The sequence below is a fragment of the Echinops telfairi genome, unplaced genomic scaffold (assembly GCF_000313985.2).
Source record: "Echinops telfairi isolate 266 unplaced genomic scaffold, ASM31398v2 ScPeMD7_7469;HRSCAF=8507_0, whole genome shotgun sequence".
In the NCBI taxonomy this organism is placed as follows: Eukaryota; Metazoa; Chordata; class Mammalia; order Afrosoricida; family Tenrecidae; genus Echinops; species Echinops telfairi.
In genome coordinates this window covers 88624979-88644218 of record NW_022111372.1, presented here as the reverse complement: position 1 = coordinate 88644218, position 19240 = coordinate 88624979, and the positions used below count along the sequence as shown (strand labels likewise).

The 19240-nt window shown below is 41.9% G+C and overlaps 1 protein-coding gene across 1 annotated transcript in view; it reads right to left on the bottom strand.

Annotated features, from left to right (window-relative positions):
- Positions 1 to 15572: 15572 nt before the first annotated feature.
- Positions 15573 to 19240, bottom strand: part of GRXCR2 (glutaredoxin and cysteine rich domain containing 2) — a 28424-nt gene continuing 24756 nt past the window's right edge. The window contains exon 3 of the mRNA XM_004696694.1: positions 15573 to 15755. Coding sequence (XP_004696751.1) covers positions 15573 to 15755 — 183 coding nt within the window. The remainder of the gene's footprint in view (positions 15756 to 19240) is intronic.

Below are 19240 nucleotides of genomic sequence, written 5' to 3'. Positions count from 1 at the left end.
GCACCTGTCTGGATGCAAGCACAATTGCAAATTGGAAAAGTTTATAAGCTTGGTTCTGGAATCCTCCAACTCAATGGTAAGGCTATGACTTAGGAACATGTGGCTTTCATGCCCCAACTTCCAGGTGACAGTACATTTGTCGTCATTAAGGGCACACCGCAGATTGGCAAAGTGCAACTTAAGAACAAAGTAGGAGAAAAAAAAAACAAACAAAGTAGGAGCCCATTCACTTCCCACTCTGAAAACCTACTGCATAGCCATGGTAGTCAAAACAGACTGACATTGGGGAATCCAAGAATCTTCTGATCAACTTAGCATATTAAAGACTGACATTGGTACAGTGATAGGCACAGAGAGAAACAGTAAAATTAAGAAACTAGAAGTAAACCCATCCGCCTACAGACAACTTATCTTTGACTCTGTTAAATGGAGAACAAATAATGTCTTCAACAAATGTTGCTGGTAAGCTGGGTATCCATTTGCAGAAGAATGAAACAGGATCTGTGTCTCACACCACATACAAAAACAAACATGATGGAGCACAGACCAGAATGTAGAATTATAAATATAAAGATGATTAATGAAAAAAAATAGGGACAGATGTAGGTCCTCTAATTTATGGCATAGACAGATACACTATCAAGCCCAATGAAAATCACGCAAACAACAGAAGTCAGACGAGATGACCAGGACTTCCCACAAACGAGACACTTATGTGCGTCCAACCACTGCAGCGAGAGTGACAAGAGAGCCCACAAACTGGGAACAAAGTTTTGGCAACAGCATATCAGACAACAGAATAACACTAAAATGAATAGAAAACTTCAAAACCACAACAAAAAAGATAAAAGGAATCCAATTTTAAAATGCCAGCAAACAAGAGCAGACATTTCACCAAAGAAGGCACGGAGGAAGCGCCTCTCCAGAAACGCTCACGCGCATCCATCTGAGAGCTGCGCTGGAGACAGCACGAAATAACACGACTCCAGCAACAGGACACTTTCATGAAAAAGAAAAGGAAAACAACAAATGCTGGAGCCCCAAAATGCAACAACCGCTGCAGCATGGTGTTTCCTCCAAAACTTGCTGATAGAAACACCGTGGGACCCAGCAAGCCCTCTATTTGATTTATATCCTAGTGAAACAAGAATATATACGCATCCATGTTCAGTGCAGCTGTATTCACCACAGTAAAAAGATGGAAACTGTCAATGTCCATCAAGGAAAGATTAGTACATACACACTGTGGAATACTAACAGATCAGTAAAGAAAAAAATGAATAAATAATGAATACTTTATAACATGATTGAACCCGGAGGACATTGTGCTGAGTAAAATCAGTTTGTCACAAAAGAACAAATATTGTATAAACTGTAATGATAAAAGACATGAAAAGGTTTTCACACTAAAAAGAACATTCTTGACTGGCTACTAAAGGTAACAGGATAACAGAGGGAAGGGATGTTACTGGCTAGAGGGTAGAAACATTAACTTGAGTGTAGGGGTACACAATATCCAATACGAGAAAAGTGATCCAAAAATTAATGGCAGCAGGGAAAATGCTGGGATGTTTGCAAGACTTAAAGGCAATGAAAGCAAGTACTGTGTGTGTGTGTGTGTGTGTGTGTGTGTGTAATCAATCACTGCCACTGAGTCAATATCAACTCATAGGGACCCTATAGCACAGGGTTTCCAAGACTGTAACTCTTTACAGGCATAGAAAGCCCCATCTTTCTCCCATGGAATGGCTGGTGGTTTCGAACTGCATACCTTGCAGTTAGCAGGCCAACAGGTAACCACTATGCTACCAGGGCTCCTCTACTGTTGTATATATTATCCTTCAATAGAGGTGATTTGGGAGTAGATGCTTAGATAGACATGTTGGCTGAACAGGTGCGAGAGGGACAGAGGAAGTATTCCAGGAATATATGTATACGTTTGACAGAAGATATTTGTTTGTGAGTGTTTCCCTCTGCTATAAATACATCCATGAATGTGATAGAGCATACGGGGGCAAAGTTATGAAAACTTCTCAGATGTAACCAAGCACCTTGAGGGAACGAGTCACTGGGTCCAGGCAACATCAAAGGCGATTGGCATAAGATAGCTCCCAAAGAGGATGTTCCACATCCTCCGTAGGTGAGTAGGGACTGAGCACTTCAAACCTTATGAGGGGTTATTTATGATGCCACCACTGGTGTCTCCCATTCAGAGGAAAGCAGAATGATGGATATTGAAAGAAATATGGAAACATCAATCTTTATAGTCCAGAAGAACTATGCTTCCCAGTAACCACTATCACATCAGAAGATCTGAATAGTGTGGGAGAAAAATGTGAATCAAAATGCAAAGTCAGACTAAGCTTATTGGTTAGATGCAAACTGATGGGACTCCCAAGCCGGTGGCCTTTGTCACCCTTCAAGTCTGAAATTGAACTCACCTCCATGTTAGAGTAATCAAGCACTGACGCTCAAAGGGGCAACCTTTCCCCAAGGACAAAGTCCAGAGGCTTAGGGAAGAAGGAGGAATGAAAAGAGGCAGCATCGGGAGGTCATGGGATAAGTGGTGGTACGTTGAGAGCTTGCCATGGGTGAGCCCAAACAAAATATGTGTAAATTATGGAAATGTAAAATGGATGATTTGCCCCACAAACCTTCATCCATTTTACAATAAAAAGTTTTATATTTAAAAAAACTAAACAAATAGAAATAAACTTCATTTTTGTTTTCTTAAAAAAGAACTGACATTTTTATTATGATTTTAAAAAATTTTTATTAAAAGATCATTTTATTGGGGACTCTTACAACTCTTATAAGAATCCATACATCAATTGTATCAAGCATATTTTACATATGTTTATTGCCATCATTCTTTTCTAGACATTTACTTTCTTTTTTTGTGTGTGTGTATAAGAAAGAGCTTTATATAAGGAGTAATTGTACATTAAGCAAACATCCCAGCCCAGTCCAGATCAAGTCCATAAGTCTGATATTAGCCCATTTGTTCATTACCAATCTCTAAAGTCTTCTTAGGACTCACGAAACACATGCAGTGACGCCAAATGCAGGAAGATCACAGGCCAGAGGGTGGAAAGTCATGGATCAAGTGGCTCAGTCAACCTCTCTCCATGTGTCCTCTCAACAAGAATGTCTTGCAGGGAGTGAGACATTTACTTTCTTATGCACCCTTGGTATTAGCTCTGCTTTTTTTCCTCCGCCCCACCCCACCCCAACCTCATGGCTCTTTGATAAATTATAAATTATTATTATTTTCATATCTTCACCGACCATTGTCTCCCTTCCTCTATGGTTTCTGTTGTTCGCCCCCCTGGAGGGAGGGGGTGTGGTTATGTGTCAATCATTGCAGTCAGCTCCCCCTTCCTCCCCTCCTCTCCCCAACTTCCCCCTCTATCCTTCTGGTATCGCTGATCCCAGTCCTGTCTATGGCGTTGTTCACTCACCTCTCCCTTCCCCCGTCTCCCTCCCTACGCCCCCCAAGTCCCTGTGGGACAGTTGGTCCTGTTACTTTCTTCTTAAGCTTGCTTCCCACGCCGATCTTATATAAGTAGGCAAACCAACAATAACATGGACCAAACAAAACGAAGACAGAAGATTGAAAAGAAAACACACGCCATTCCAGGTCTGTCTGCTGACCTTTATGACCATCTTCCCGCTCGCTGGTCCTGGGGGAACTCCTAGCCTAAAGTCGAATCTGCCCAGTAGTTGGTGGTTTCGAACTGCTGACCTTATAGTTAGCAGCCCAACTTGTACCCCACGACACACCACCAGGACTCCTCAAGGCTCCTTATAAGTGGTGGAAATCAGTTTCTTAGGGCAGGCCATCCCATCCCCTAGGGAGCACTGGACAAGTCCAGGGGTGCTACAAAAGCAAATACCAATACTTTATCGTTGTTTAATTGCCAAGGGGGTGCTGAGTAATTTTTTTTTTTTATGAAAAGGGGACAATGAGCCAAAGAAGTATGGGAACTTATGGTATAAATGATAAATTATGGGAATGACAGAAGTTTGTGAATGAGTGTACCAAGGAGAAAAAAAACATGTCTAGGCGCTATCAGAAGAGTTTAAGCATACTAAGAAAATTGTTGTCAGGAAAAAGCGTCCTACTTGGTGAAATCTTACATAATTCAGTAAAAGCATAGCAGAGTAATGTAGTAATTAAATTGGAAATATCAATGTGAGCTAATCATCTTAAAGGAGATTTCATCATTTCTTTCCTTTTGGTTTTAGCAGCAGGTGACCCAACAGCAAGAGGAGCGCTCTAGCTCATTGAGCATTCGCATGCGCACTCCCGCTTTAGCTCTGGGTCACGCGGGTGATCTCCCCCCAAACAGAAATAATCCAGTGATCGGGGCAGAAAAACACACAGAACATTTCTCCAGCATCCTATTGTTACCAGAATGCTAGGATGTTTTCAAGACTGTCAGGATAAGAACTCAAACTCACTGCCATTGAGTGAATGCTGACTCACAGCAACCCTTTAGACAGGGTAGAACTGCTCCTGCGAGTTCCCAGTCTATAACTCTTTCTCTCCCAACAAAGGATAAAGGAATCAACATAAAGTGACACCGCCCACCCCATTGCCGCCCCCTACTGGCTATACTAAAAAAATTAATTACATATCGCACAATGTAAACATGCTTAGATTATTTTAAAATAGTGTTATGACTTTGGTCATAAGCCCCTTCCATGAACATTATCTCAATCATAATCCATTCTCTCGCAGCAAATCTTCACTTTTATAATACGCACTTCTTTGTATTTTTTATAGTGTGTTAATTAAATGTGCATCCCTAGACCATAATAGTTTAGTGTGGCCAATGTGAAATAATGCTTTAAGAGATCATGGTAATTTTAGCATCAAAATCTCCGTCATCATTGTCATCATCATTTATGAGAACAAGATGAATCTGCAAAAAGCATGAATTCAAAATAACTCAATATAGACAAGTTAAAATGAAGTCCACTAAAGTAAGCAATGGTCATTGAAAAGCCTAAATATACCACATTTACTTTTATTTATTCAGAAAATTCCCAAACCCTCTGCCACTAAGTCAATTCCAACTCATAGTAACCTTAAAGGTTTCCAAAGCTGTAAAGCTTTACCCGAGTTTAGATCCTGAAGGGTGAAATTTCTTCTATTAATTTTGTGTGTTTATAAAGCTTAGTCATATGCGTCGAACAGTTTAAGTAGAATAAACCATTGTGAACTACCAGCAAATTAGTCCTGGGGATAGTGCATACAGGGAGGACGCCGCCGTTCAGGGGCATTGGCAATAAGCATCCAGAAGGAGATTTCCACCAGGTGTGCCAATGTAATGAAAGAGCCAGATGCCTGCAAAGGAGAGTCAGCTACCCAGACTCAGTCTCTCAGCTCCTAGGAGATTAAACATCAGTGCAAATAGAGAAGATGTAAGAGAGCAAATCAATATTTGACTATGATGGGATAACCAATTTTCTAACAACAGCCAAAGGAGAATTTTGAAAACATAATGTCAAGAGTAGATAACAGTTGCAAAATTAAATGCTCAGGAAAAGATAAAGGCTGAAACAGTCTCACAGACATAACAGATATTGTTTCACAATACACAATTTTTCTGTAAAAAGGTGGTTTGGGTTAGAATTACTTGGGAGAAGCAAGCAAGTTTGGCCAGAATTAATCAGTTAATAAATCAAGTCTTACAATGTGGACTGTTCTAATAAGATGATTTCTTCCTTTGGGTTCTGCTCAGGATTATGTGACCCCCAAAAGGATAAAAGTTATACTACCCAAACCCTAAGATTATATCAAGATAAGTTTAGAACCACAAGGACTGAAATAAGAAATAAATCAAACTTAGAATGTTTAGCTTTACGGGAGATTTAAATAAAATCTAAAGCATAAAGTTCTATAATATTTTTGTATCTTTGTGAACTCCTGTTTTGAAGTGGTCAAAAAGATTAACCATCCGAAACATAATTTCAGTTAAAAATAACTTATTTAATCAATTTATAACATAAATCTACTACCATGGAATCAATTCTGATTCATAGCGACCCTAGATAGGGTTTCTGAGGCTTTACGTCTTTAGTCAATAAATCAAATGACACATTGCATTGAGCGAATCTGCTGCACAAGACCTCTTTGAAGTGTTGAAGAGCAACGATGCCTGACCCAAACCAGGTGCCTCACGTGCATTCAAAGTTGGGCAATGAATAAGGAAGGCTGACTAAAAATCTCTGTATCTGCTTTATGGTGTGAGTGAACCATATTGAAGGCACTGTGGACTGCTAGGAGAACAGCCCTGTCTTGAAAGAACTCCAGCCAGAATGCTCCTTAGACGCAAGGATGGGGAGACTTCGACTCACATACTTTGGACTCATTATCCGGAGAGATCAGTCCCTGGAGAAGGACACCATCCTTGGTAAAGAAGTGTGTCAGCACAAAAGGGGACGGTCTTCAAAGCAATGGAGGGATAAATAGTGGATAGATGTGGGACTTCAACACTGCAAAAAGGAGGGTTTCGGTATGGAAGGAGATGAGCTTTGACTCGGGATTTCTCAAGGCCTATTCACCCGGCCCGCTGCCTGCTTTCTCCTCCTCCTCAAAGAATGAGAAAGCTCCGCTGCATTATGATCCTGGCCTTTTCTTCTCTGAGCTTTGGGTGTTCTTTAAAGCAGCAATTATTTGGCATAATTATGACACTGACATAATTCTATTCCCTCTCACATAATTGCATGACTGTGTTTAATTAGAAAATGAAGTGATGCAACTAATAAGGAAGGGTGATTAAAAACAACTGCAAACCACTTTCAAATCTACCATTGGTATAAAAATCACTAGGATTCAACTCCAGTGAACCACAGAAAAAATTTATAAATGTCACAGTGCTGGTCTAAATAAGTATGTTACCTGGGGATTCCTGTTTGTAGGTGATTTATGACAAGAACAGCATCATCTTATGAATTTAACATTGAGAGTGTCTTTGGCCAGTTTATTGGAAAGGTAAAGTATGGGTGGCAGAGTTAATGCTAAATATGGCTTTCAAAATTTTTAGTGCTCAACTCCCCAAATGGGATCTTACCTGGAGACCAGACTAAAACAACAGAAAATGTGGAGTTGCTCTGGGGACAAAGGGTCAAGGCCTATGGACTCGGTTCTCTCCTCCCCACAGAACTCTCTAGACCAGCATTTCCCAAAGTGGGTGATACTGCCCTCTTGGGGATGCTGGAATGATCCAGGGGGCTGCCAAAGCAGATACCTACCTGTTATCCTGGACTATAGTTATGGCATGAACGGTTTTGATTGCCGGAGAGCCGCTGAGTAGTTTTGTTTTGTTTTGTTTCCCGAAAGGGGGGAAGTAAGCCAAATCAGTTTGGGAGCCTATGGTTTAGAAAGAGAGGTAAGGAAACTCATTTCAAACCACACAGTCCTCTCCGGCAGGTGAGGTCTGTGGAAGGCTGTCTCCGGGCTCTGTAGATCGGTGTGTGTGTGAGAGTAGCTAGGTGGCGAGGCTGAGACACCTATGGGAGCAGGGGCCATGGGGGAAGTGTTCTGCCTAATGGAGTAAGAACAACGAGGGCAAATTGGATGGCAAAGCCGAGAAAGAAGGCAGAACCGGGAGGAATGGGCAGCCTACGTTCTAAAGGACCAGCAAAATGAGTCTTGCTAAAATAAACTGCAAAATTGTCGCATCTCTTGCTGTTAGCTGTCATAAAAGCACCTTCAACTGATGACAATCTCATGAACAACAGACTCGGACCATTGTTATCCATCAAGTTTTACTGGCTGATTTTCAGAAGTAGGTGAGCAGCCCTTTCTTCCTTGTCCTCCATCTGGAAACAATGCAGAACTCGGTCAGCATCATAGCAACACACAAAACTCTAGAGGGCAACACTTGAAGTGCACTGACCAAGTCGCCGACCCTTGTCTCCTGCCATGGAAGGCAAGAACTCTTGGCACTGGAGCATCACTGCCCTCGGTTGTCACCTTGGTATGACGGAATGCCTGGCAACACCCTCCCACTCTGCAGTGCAATCTGTTACTCACCCGAAGGCCTAGTCGGACAAGCTGTTGGTAGGGGTCACAGAAAGGGTCTGTGTGTTTAACCAGGGGGGCATGGCATGAATAGGACTGAACAATCAGCAATAAACTGAGTTAATTCAATTGTGAGGACAACTCTATGAGTTAATAAGTGTAAAGTTCTTCAAATCACGCCCTTCATATATCAAAGGCGATATGTACTTGTTTCATTAAATAAATAAATTCTGTAATACAGTTCCTACACCAGGCTCAGATAACTTGGCCAAGTCTAGGAACTGAAGCAAGTAGCAAAGAATAATAACAATCTCTTTAGATCCTAAAGCCTAATCTTGTCAGTGTTAAATATCAAGTCTTTTTTTTTTTTCAGCTTTGCAGTCAGGGGCTCTAGTATGATGCCCTGAACACAGTAGGAGGGACTGGGCGAGTGCTCCTCTACAATATTTATTCTTTAAGCAGTTTTTTGAACTATCAAAACCAAAGTGTTGATTTAATGACCATATCACTGTGATGATATTTTTCCAACAGTTTTGTTGGTATATAAATCACATATAATATAATTCAATAGTTCAATCACATCAAGAAGAGTCGTACAGTCATCACCAGAATCCGTTTTAGAGCAGTTTCTTCATTCTTGACTCATCACTTTTAGTTCCCCATTTCTCCCCCAACTTCCCCTGCCATACCCCCAAGGAACAATTAACCTGGTTACTGGCTCCATAGATTTATCTATCCTGGATTTCATATACAGAAAAACATTAAAAAACAAACAAGGTGTCCACTCGGTCCACATGGAACAATCACACCTGCCTGTGTGATCCAAGGAATGGAAATAATATGACCTAAATCTAAAAGAGGGAATGACATCAGAGCCTAAATTGTGAACACCTGACTTGCAGAAGGCTATGGATGCCAGTGGAAGCCCCCAGATCCATTTGCAGGGTCCACACATGGATTAAGACTCTGGTGAATCCCCGCTAATCATCGTGGAGGGATGGGAATAGCCCTATTATCATAACGAAAGCATTGTAAAATTGACTATGGCAGACCTAGTTAAGTCAAAATATAGTGTGTTATCATTGGATATCCCCTTTGACCCATTTTAAAACTTACAGTTTTTAAAAAAAAACTGAAGTGGAAATACATATAGATTAAGCCCCTGCTGAATCCTCTATGAGCGTGGACCAGGCATGTGAATAACCTAGCTAACATGCAGAATACATTGGAAAGTGGATTGCTGCAGATGAAGTTAGGTTAAAATTTAGCACCGTACCATTTGATCTTCCTAGTGATCCATTTAAATTTGTTCCAGTTATTAATATTTTCTGCTTTCTTTCAATTGACATTTTTATCTGTTTTACTTGTTATTTTTGTTTGTTTATTTTTTACTTTTTGTATGTCTTTCTGTATATGAAATCTAGGATCGGTGAATCTACAGAGACAGTAACTGGATTAATGGTTCCTTGGAGGCACGGCAGGTGTGTTGGGAGGAAATGGAGAGATCATAACAGTGAGTACAGCAATGAAGAAAGTTCTAAAACTGATTGTGGTGATGATTCTGCAACTCTTCTTGATGTGATTGAACTAGTGATTTGTATGATATGTGAGTTATATGCCAGTAAAACTGTGGTAAAACAAACAAAACTAACAAGTAAAACATAAAAACCTCATTTGAAAAGAAAGCAAAAGATATTAAAACTAGAAAAAATCTAAATGGACCATAAAGAGGATCAAATCATACAGTGCTAAATTTTAACCTAACCGCATCTGCCATAATCAACTTTCCGATGCTTTCTGCGTGTTAACAAGGCTATTAGGATCCCTGGGTCCATCAGCAGAGAGGATTCACCAGGGGCTTAAGTGTGATGATAATTTTCAACAGTCATGGTAATTTCAAGCTCTGAAGGAATGTCTGTGGTTCAGATTAATAGTTGTCTAATCTACTCCTAAACTCGCCCCTGGTCCTGCCCGACCAACTGTCAAATGTCCGTGGTTCACAACTCAAGAAGTGGGTATCTGAGTCCAAACTTATGTCCACTTAGAGGCAGATGACTCAAATGTTTTGCATATAGTGGGAGCGTTCCACAGGGTTCTCTAGAGAAGCAAAACCAGAACACGTATGACGCTATGTGAGTGGATAAGTTTATATAGTGGAAAGGAATCATACAGAGAACTCAGTCCAACTCACTTTTATGGGTCATTTAATATACTGAAGGTCTTTATGCAGCCGCTAGACCCAAACGCCAAAGAAGCAGAAAGTAGGGAGACAAAATGGTGAAACATAGCAAAGGGCAGCAGCTCGGTGTGGTGAAGAAGTCGAAGTGGAACCTCACAATGTGACGATGCAAGGTGGCTGGCTGGCGGTATGGCATGTCAAGGCAAGGCTCACAGGCAGCCGGATGGTGAAGTGGAGCAATGCAGTGCACTAAGGGGCCTAGCACGATGAGGTGACCCTCAGCTGGCACCCTGCACATGAAGAGGCCTGGCAGCTGTATCAGGCAGCCCACCAATCCGACCCAACAGGAGGGAGAGAAAGAGACTGGACTCCACAGAGTCACTGGATATGCAGGCCACCCCTCCAAGGGCACAACCTGAGTGAAAGGTTAAACTCCACCCATATCTTCTTTCAGGTGTCTGGTTGGCCCAAAGAACCTAGCTATCACAGTGGATGGTCAGCAATGTTTCTGGACACCAAGGACAGTGAACAGACTCTGGCTCTACCTTCAAACTATAGCCATAGTTCTCTACTCCGCATCACTTTAACCAATACTACATTGGTCTAAACTGTCATTCCCTGTCACTGGGGTTGTTTTCATAACAGACCTCCCTGCTCCTCCCCTTGTCCCGATCTCCGTTTCTACCCTTGTCCCATAAATCTCCTCTCAACATCACGTCCAGAGTAGCCTATTAAAACACAATTCAGATCATGACTCTCCTTCTGCTCAAAACCTGTAAAGCCTGCCCGTGTCTATCAGTTGCCATCCAACGAAGAAGACAGAACCACTCTAGAGATTTCCACCCACTGCTGCTGAGTCGATTCAGATTCCTAACGACCCGATTGGACAGAGAACTGCCTCATAGAGTTGCCAAGGCTGTAAATCTTTATGGAAGCAGACTTAAATATCATGGGTGGGAATAACTAACTTTTTGGTTAGCAGCCATTGTTTAACTCCTGCATCACCAGACCTCCAAATGAGGTAGGTAGGAAGCCACTATGAAGCCCAAGCTAGAGTGCTCAGGGCCTGCAATCAGAGCCACTGGAGTGGCCCCTGCTGGACCGGAGCTCCCTGAGCCAGCATTCCCAGCTGCTCCTGCCACCACAGCTGCCATGTGGGGAAGACTGCCAGGCATCTGGAAGACCTCTTGCTTCCCCTTTTTTCAACTTCCTCCCAGTCCCTCCCACTGGCAGAGTCCCGCAGGAAATTGGCCACCGAAGAAACCTGGTGAGTGTAGTTGCAGCTTTCCTGCCCCAACAATAGAACGGTGTAGAGGAGTGGGTAGGTTTGACAGAAAACAGACATAATCCACAGCAGTAGCACAAGCAGCCTCTGCGTTACTAATGTCCAAATTATGAACAAGTCCTGTCAGCCCTTTAGTGCTGAATAAGTTTGCCCTCACTTTTGAAATGAATTAGCCAATCCCTACTCAGCCACTACGCTGCAACAAATTCCTCACCACAATCATGTGCAGCTTTTAAGTCATTGCGTTCAATCTTGCACCACAGTAAGAGCTGTATGCACCCATTCCAAATTCCTTAAAAAATCTTAAAAACACAGTGAGGAAATGGTTTCATTCATAAGCTGGGGACTGCAAGGATATCACAGTAAAAACCCAAGTTCATATAATGGCTTTGAAGCAATGTGACACACACAGCACTCCACCCCATCTCAAACATATTGCATACACACCCCCATACGTCATCCCAAGCACATCATTTACATACCCCACATCCCAACCAAGTGCATCACCCTGCCCATGCATACATACACCACATACACCCCGACCTTTCCCCTTCATTCCCTGCTTTTGTTCATTTACTTCAAGCTGCACTGACGTCTTTGCTGCAAACTTGCCATGATGATCTGACCCCACATACTTCGCAGGTCGCTCCTTTATCTCCTTTAGGTCTTTATTTACCTGACATCTTCTCAATAACACCATTTTATGCCCTCTATTTAAAATTGCAACACTGTGGGAAACAGAAGGATTTCTCCCAAGTTGTCTCCCCCCAATATATCCCAAACTTAGCTGCTTGCTACACATGGCAAATGACTATACACTTGGAGGTCAACAGAAGTAGGTCAGGGGCTGTTCTCCCTAAAGGTTATCAGCCATCTAGAGCAAGAAGTCACCACTGTTTAATCCCACAATAAGTAGGGCCTACTCCCTTCTGATAAGGTTAGTAGTAGATTGTTTCCCTGAAGGAGAGCCCAGGGAGGTCAAGCCCACTCAAGGGTGACCAAGGTTAGGCTGGCATCATGAATCTAGGGTCCGCCCTTCTTGTCACATGTATACCTCTAATCCCTCCCCTTCTTAGCTCATTCCCTTCCTGTTACACTTATGCTATTGTATAGCCCCTTCCTGTGACGTGGTTACCTGTAATCACGACCCCTAAGTAGATATAAGCCTTGGTTAGCAATAAACGTTTCTCTCTCCGGCTCTCTTCCCGTGGACCACCAAGCAGGGCTAAGGTGAGCATATGACTATGAAGTGTGTCTGACTCCATTATTTCAATCTCTCTTTATTCTCTATGACTTTATTATAATCTATATATTTTTTAACTGTACAATTGCGCCTATCGAACCCGCGATTAGTTGTGGGGGGCTGGCCTTTCCCCCCACACAACACCCTTCAGATCCATATCCCACTTACTTGTATTTTTCCAAAACATTTATCACTATCCAAAGTACTCTACATTATATAGTTTTATTTTTATATGAATGTATATATTTGTTATAAAAAATCGTCTATTTTCCTCCACAAATATGTAATCTCCATAGAGGCAGAATTTTGTCTCTTTTGTCTACTGATATATCCCCAAACCAAAAGACCAAACTCATTGCCACCAAGTCGATTCCAAATCATAGAAACCCTATAGGATAGGATAAAACTGCACCTTTGAGTTTTCCAGGCTGCCAATCTTTATGGGAACAGAAAGCCTTATTTTTCTCCTTCAGGAGTGGTTGGTTGGTTTGAACTACTGACCTTACAGTTAGCAACCCAACACATAATCCACTACATCAGTGCTCAACAAATATGCTTGAATGAACAAATGGATGTAACCATTAGTAGAAGTGTTCTTATATGATATAAAGCATCAAAGGCTCCTGAGAGAATGAGTTAGAGAAATATAGCCAACAAAGCTCATAATTCTTCTTAAACAAGTTGGGTGCCCTTTCTATGAGTGTCCTTCCACTCATCTAATCTGTTTGCCATACTGTGGTGGCTTGTACGTGCTATGGTGCTAGACACTATGCTATCAGTACTTCAAATACCAGTAGATTGTCCCCTGGTGGCCAGGTTTCAGCAGAGCTTCCAGACTGACACACACACACACACACACACACACACACACACACATGCACCCGATGACCTACTTCTGAAAATTGCTGCTGTTGTTGCTGTACACTCAAGCCATCACAACCACCTTGTCAGCATCTCTTGCTTTGGCTACATCATCAGAAGGCATCAATCACTGAAAGAAGATATAATGTTGGGTGCAAGAGAGATTCAATGAAGGTGAAGGAGACCCTCAGGGAGATGGACTGGCACAATAGCCATCATGATGGTCTGGAACATGATGGTTATCATGAGGATGACACAGGACCAAGCAACATTTTGTTCTGTTGTGCCTTGGGTTACCATGAGTTGGAGTTGAACTGCCAACCAACAGCTGCTCTCTTTAATTACCTATGTATGTATAGCTATCTATGTATTTATCTACCTACCTCTCTATCTCAATGTGTTTCAAAGGCTTCTTGTAATTTCCCTACCCCAGCATTGTTTATATGTCTGTCTCCTCCACTTTTACTGTAAGTTCCTTGAGATAGCAAAGCCATGGTGCCCATCTGGCTAACACTTACACTAAGCATCTAAGTTAGCCTACATGCAGTGGGTGCTCAAATGATGCCTGTTGACCAAGTTCCTGTCAGAAAACAGAAGATACATGTAATGGTTGCTCCTTCCTCTGGTGTTCTGGAAAGCAGAAGGGACCCTAGCTAATGGACAGCGATAAAACACAAGCAGAGGCAGGAAGAGTTTACTGCAGAAGCACCCAAGAACCAGTGAGCAGTCATAAAGGCCAGTTATAAGAGGACAGAAAAAATGATCATGACTTCAAAAAATACTTTAAACCTTTTATTAGAAGTGTTTGTATTGTCTGGAAAGCATTCTATGTGTTCAGTTATTTTAAGAGCTGAATATTAGAGAATAACAAATTGTGGGAAAAATATTAAGATCAAAATAATAACCATAGTAAAGCAGCTGTCTCAACAGGTACAGGTGTTACAGTGTTTCTCAAGGGACATGTGGAGTGAGCGTTAGAGCTATAAACGTTTATTAAGAAACATATCTTTCTAATTTTATAACTTGAAGAGGAACCAATTATATTTATTATGTGTATGTACAGTCAAATTATATTTTCTAAGAATTGGTTAGTTTTTCTTTTAGATGTTTCCATTGGCTATTTATAAAATACTCACAGCCTTTATGAAGAGATCTTAGACTTAACACAGATTTATCACTCTAGTCACAATTCAAGGACTGGAAGAAGTCACATCACACACGCAGACATACGTAAGCACCAAATTTATCATAAATAGCTTTGAACTTGGCTTATAACCTCAGTAGTTAGAGGCCTGCAAAAATGTCTTATCTCCTCCAAAAGAAGTAGCATTCCTTGCTGCTGCATGAATATTACAGAATTACGTTAACCAGGAGAGAGATTCGGGACTCAAAAAGCAAAGCCACTCACAGCTTTTCTCTCTCTGGTGGGAGGCACTTGCATCCTGTTTCCTTACTGTGGCTGCCAGTGCCCTCCATGTTCGGTGTCCCCTCCTCCTCAGTTTAATTAGAAATTCAATTTGACCAATAATGCTTTGAAATGCATTTAAGCCAACTGGAATTCATATCATCAGGAATCTACCTTTTGATTCTTTTCCCACTGCCTAATTTTACAAAGCAACTCCCAACCAGAAAATGACTTCAACCTGCTGCCGCAACATTGATTTGTTCACTAGCGCAAGGAGAAAACTGAGCTAAGTCGAGTGAGGCACAAGCTCACGTCCCTGGAAGGATAATTTTAGAACCCCGTGGCAAAGCTGACTCTAATTTGAAAATGTCCCTGCCACTTACACCCACATGGAGTTGCTACCCGCCTCACAAAATGTCATCGAGTAATTGAGTTTCACCAGTGGTGGAAGTAAATGCAGCAGCTGCAGCTTCCTTGCTGGGCGAGACAAGGGGAGGAGGGGGCAGTTTATTAGAAACACCTTTAGGGAGGGTATGATAGAAGTAGACATGCAGAGGCCATGGGCTATTGATTGCATATCTGGCAAGGCTGGAGGCCATTCTCGTTGCAGGCAGGACACCGCAGGGCCCGGTAGGACTCCTTGAATCTGTTGGCCAGCATGGAGAACTTGCTGCCATGGCACAGAGAGCAGGTGGCACTGCCCGACCCTCGGCAGTGAAAGCAGTTGTCCTCAGCAAGCTCCCCTTCCTGCAAGACAGAGGGCAAGCATTAGTCATGGCAGTGGTTCACATCCATTATGTGTACGAAGGGCAAACTAGCCCAGGCCCACAGCAAAGCATGGGTAGAATTGGAGGAAAATTGGAGGGTCCTGACCAAGGGAGCTGAGTAAACAGAACAGTTTTAGCTGAGATTCCCCTGACCTCTAAGGCAGCATCTCTGCCACCACTGTTTGCATGTTGCTGTTTAATGTTCTTCAGAGCCCTTGTCATCAGCTGACATGTTACTTCTGTAAGCTCCTCTATGATGAATTGGATTGTGTTCCCCAGAATGTGTGTTGGAATCCTAACCTTTATACCCATGGGTGTAACCTGATCTAACATAATGTAATCACTTTCCATAATGCAATCGAATGTAATGGGATCAACAGGTGATGTCCTACTAGTGGAGAGTGAATTGTAAACCTAATCCCTTTTGAATTATATAAAGAGTAGCAAAGACACAGACACAGATTGTGGTGGGTAAAAATGCACAGATACCATGCTTAGACTTCCTACAAGCTTAGGAACAAAGGAATATGTGGGGCTATTACGAATAAAAGAAGAGACACAGCCCAAACCCTGATGTGGACTTCCAGCCTCCTGACCTGTGAGAAAAGACATTTCTGTTCTTCAAAGTCACCGCTATCGTGGTAGCTCTAGAAAACTAGGACAGCTCCATAGCGACAAGGATTGCTATTTCCCTCATTATCAAAAGCAAACAATGAACACTTATAGTGTTAGCATGCTAAAGAGCAAATCTATCACTTTGAAGACTAAGGTTGACCTGACCCATGCCATGATACTGTCCATCACCTCATATGCATACAAAAGGTGGATAATGAATAAAGAAGACCAAAGAAAAACTGAAGCACTTGAATTGTGATACTGGCAAACAAGATTGAACATGCCATGAACTGCCAGAAAAACAATAAATATGCCCTGGAAGAAGTACAGCCAAAATGTTTCTTTGCAGTAAGGAGGACAAGACTTTGTCTGATATAAATTAGGTATGTTATTAGGGGGTACCAATCCCTGGAGGACATCATGCTTCATAAAGTATAGAATCAAAGGAAGAGAGAAAGACCCTCCACAAGATGGACTGCTGGACCGAGCAGTGTGTCTGCCTGTTGTACATGAGGCTGCTGTGATTCAGAACTAACTAGCAAGCACCCAACAGCAATACCATGCCTAATAGGTACCAGGCTTGTTCTAAGAGTTTACTATCATCGTATCCTCACAACCCAATGAAATAGCATGATGAGTATCATCCCTGTTACTAAAATTCCAGAAATTAGACAATTTGCCAAAGGTCACAGTTCAGAAAAGGAATATGTAGGTCTTGATGCCAGGGAGTTGTCTGCCTGATGCCAGGGAGTTGTGCTAGGACTTCGTGATCTGAATGTCCCTGTGCATGGCCCCTCATTAAGGTCACTGGTTGGGAGATGCTCAAGCAAGATTGTCTCTATGTTAACGGAATTAATCAATCAACATTAAAATCCTTTGAAGATTAGCATCAAAAGAAGATGGAAAGAATACACAATCACTGCACCAAAAAGAACTAGTAGACAGCCCACCATTTCAGGAGGTAGCATATAAGAAAGAACCAATGATGCTGACGGAAATCCAAGTTACCCTGAAGGCATTGCCAAAAAACAAGGCTCTAGGAATTCCTGAAAGACCAATAGAGATGTTTCAGCAAGCTGATGAAGCACTGGAAGCATTCACTTGTCTGCGCCAGGAAATTTGGAAGACAGCTACTTGGCCAACTGACTGGAAGAGATCCACATCTGTACCCATTCAGAAGGAAAATGACTCAACAGAATGTTCAAACTAGACAATATTAATGGTATTACATGCCAGTAAAATTTTGCTTTACTGCAATCCAACAATGATTGCAGTAGTACATTGACAGGGAGCTGCCAGAAGTCCAGGCCGGATTCAGAAGAGTGTATGGAACAAGGTCTATCCTTGCTGATGTCAGATGGATCTTGGCTGAAAGAACAGAATACCAAAAGAACTTGTATTTTATTGATTATGCCAAGGCATCCGAATGTGTGGATCATAACAAACTATGGATAACACTGAGAAGAATGAGAATTACAGAATATTATATTCATGACAAACTTGTCTATGGATCAAGAGGCATTTATTTGTGTGAATGGAACAAGGGAATACTGCATGGTTGAAAATTAGGAAAGGTGAGCATCAGGATTGTATCATTTCACCTATTTTTTTAATCGAGAAGCTCAGCGAGTAATCAGAGAAGTTGTATTATATGAAGAATATTGAGGCATCAGGAGTAGAAGGCTTATTAACAACCTGAGGTATGCAGATAACACAACCTTGCTTTCAGAAAGGGAGAAAAACTCCAAGCATTTGCTGATGAAGATCCAGGATTATAGCCATCAATATGGATTACAACTCAATGTAAAAAAGATCAAAATTCTTGCACCTGGACCACTAAGTAACATCATGATATATGGAGAAAATGTTGAAGTTATCAAGAATTTTGTTTTACTTGAGTCCAAACCAATGCTCATAGAAGCAAGAAATTAAACAATGTATTGCATTGGGTAAATCTGCTATACAAAATCACTTTCAAGTATTGAAAAGCAAGGGTGTTGCTTTGAGGCCTAAGGTGGACCTGACCCAAGCCATGCTATTTTTAAATTTATTTTATTGGGGGCTCTAACAGCTCTTATCACAATCCATACATATATCCATTATGTCCAACACATCTGTACGTATGTTGTCATCATCTTTTCCAAAACACTTTGTCTACTTGAGGCCTTAGTATCAACTCCTCATTTTTTTCAGTCCCTTCCCCATATCCCCTTGATAATTTATAAATTATTCTTTTTTTCCCCTCATGTCTTACACTGACTGCTGTCTACTTTCACCCACTTTTCTGCTGCCCGTCCCCCTGAGAGGGGTGCCATACATTGATTATTGTGATCGGTTCCCCCTTACTCCCCCACCTTCCCTTACCCAACTAGTATCGCTCTGTCCCTTATTGGTCCTGAGGGGTTTATCTGTTCTGGATTCCCTGTGTTGTGAGCTCTTATCTATACCAGTACACATGTTCTGGTCTAGCCAGATTTGTAAGAGAATTGGGGTCACGGTATTGCGGGGGGGCGGGGCGAGCATTAAAGAGCTAGAGGAAAGTTGTGTGTTTCATCGGTGCTTTACTGCACACTGACTGGCTGATCTCTTCCCTGTGGCCCTTCTGACAGTAGTCCAATTGACTACTAATGGGCTTTGGGTCTCCACTCTGCCCTCCCCCTTATTCCCATTGATAGGAATTTTTTGGTTGGTTTGTTTGGGGTCTTTGATGCCTGATACCTGATCCCATCAACACCACATGATCAACAGACTAGTGTGCTTCTTCCATGTGGACTTTCTTGCTTCTCAGCTAGATGACCACTTGTTTGTTTTCAAGCCTTTAAGACCCCAGACATGATATCTTTTGATAGC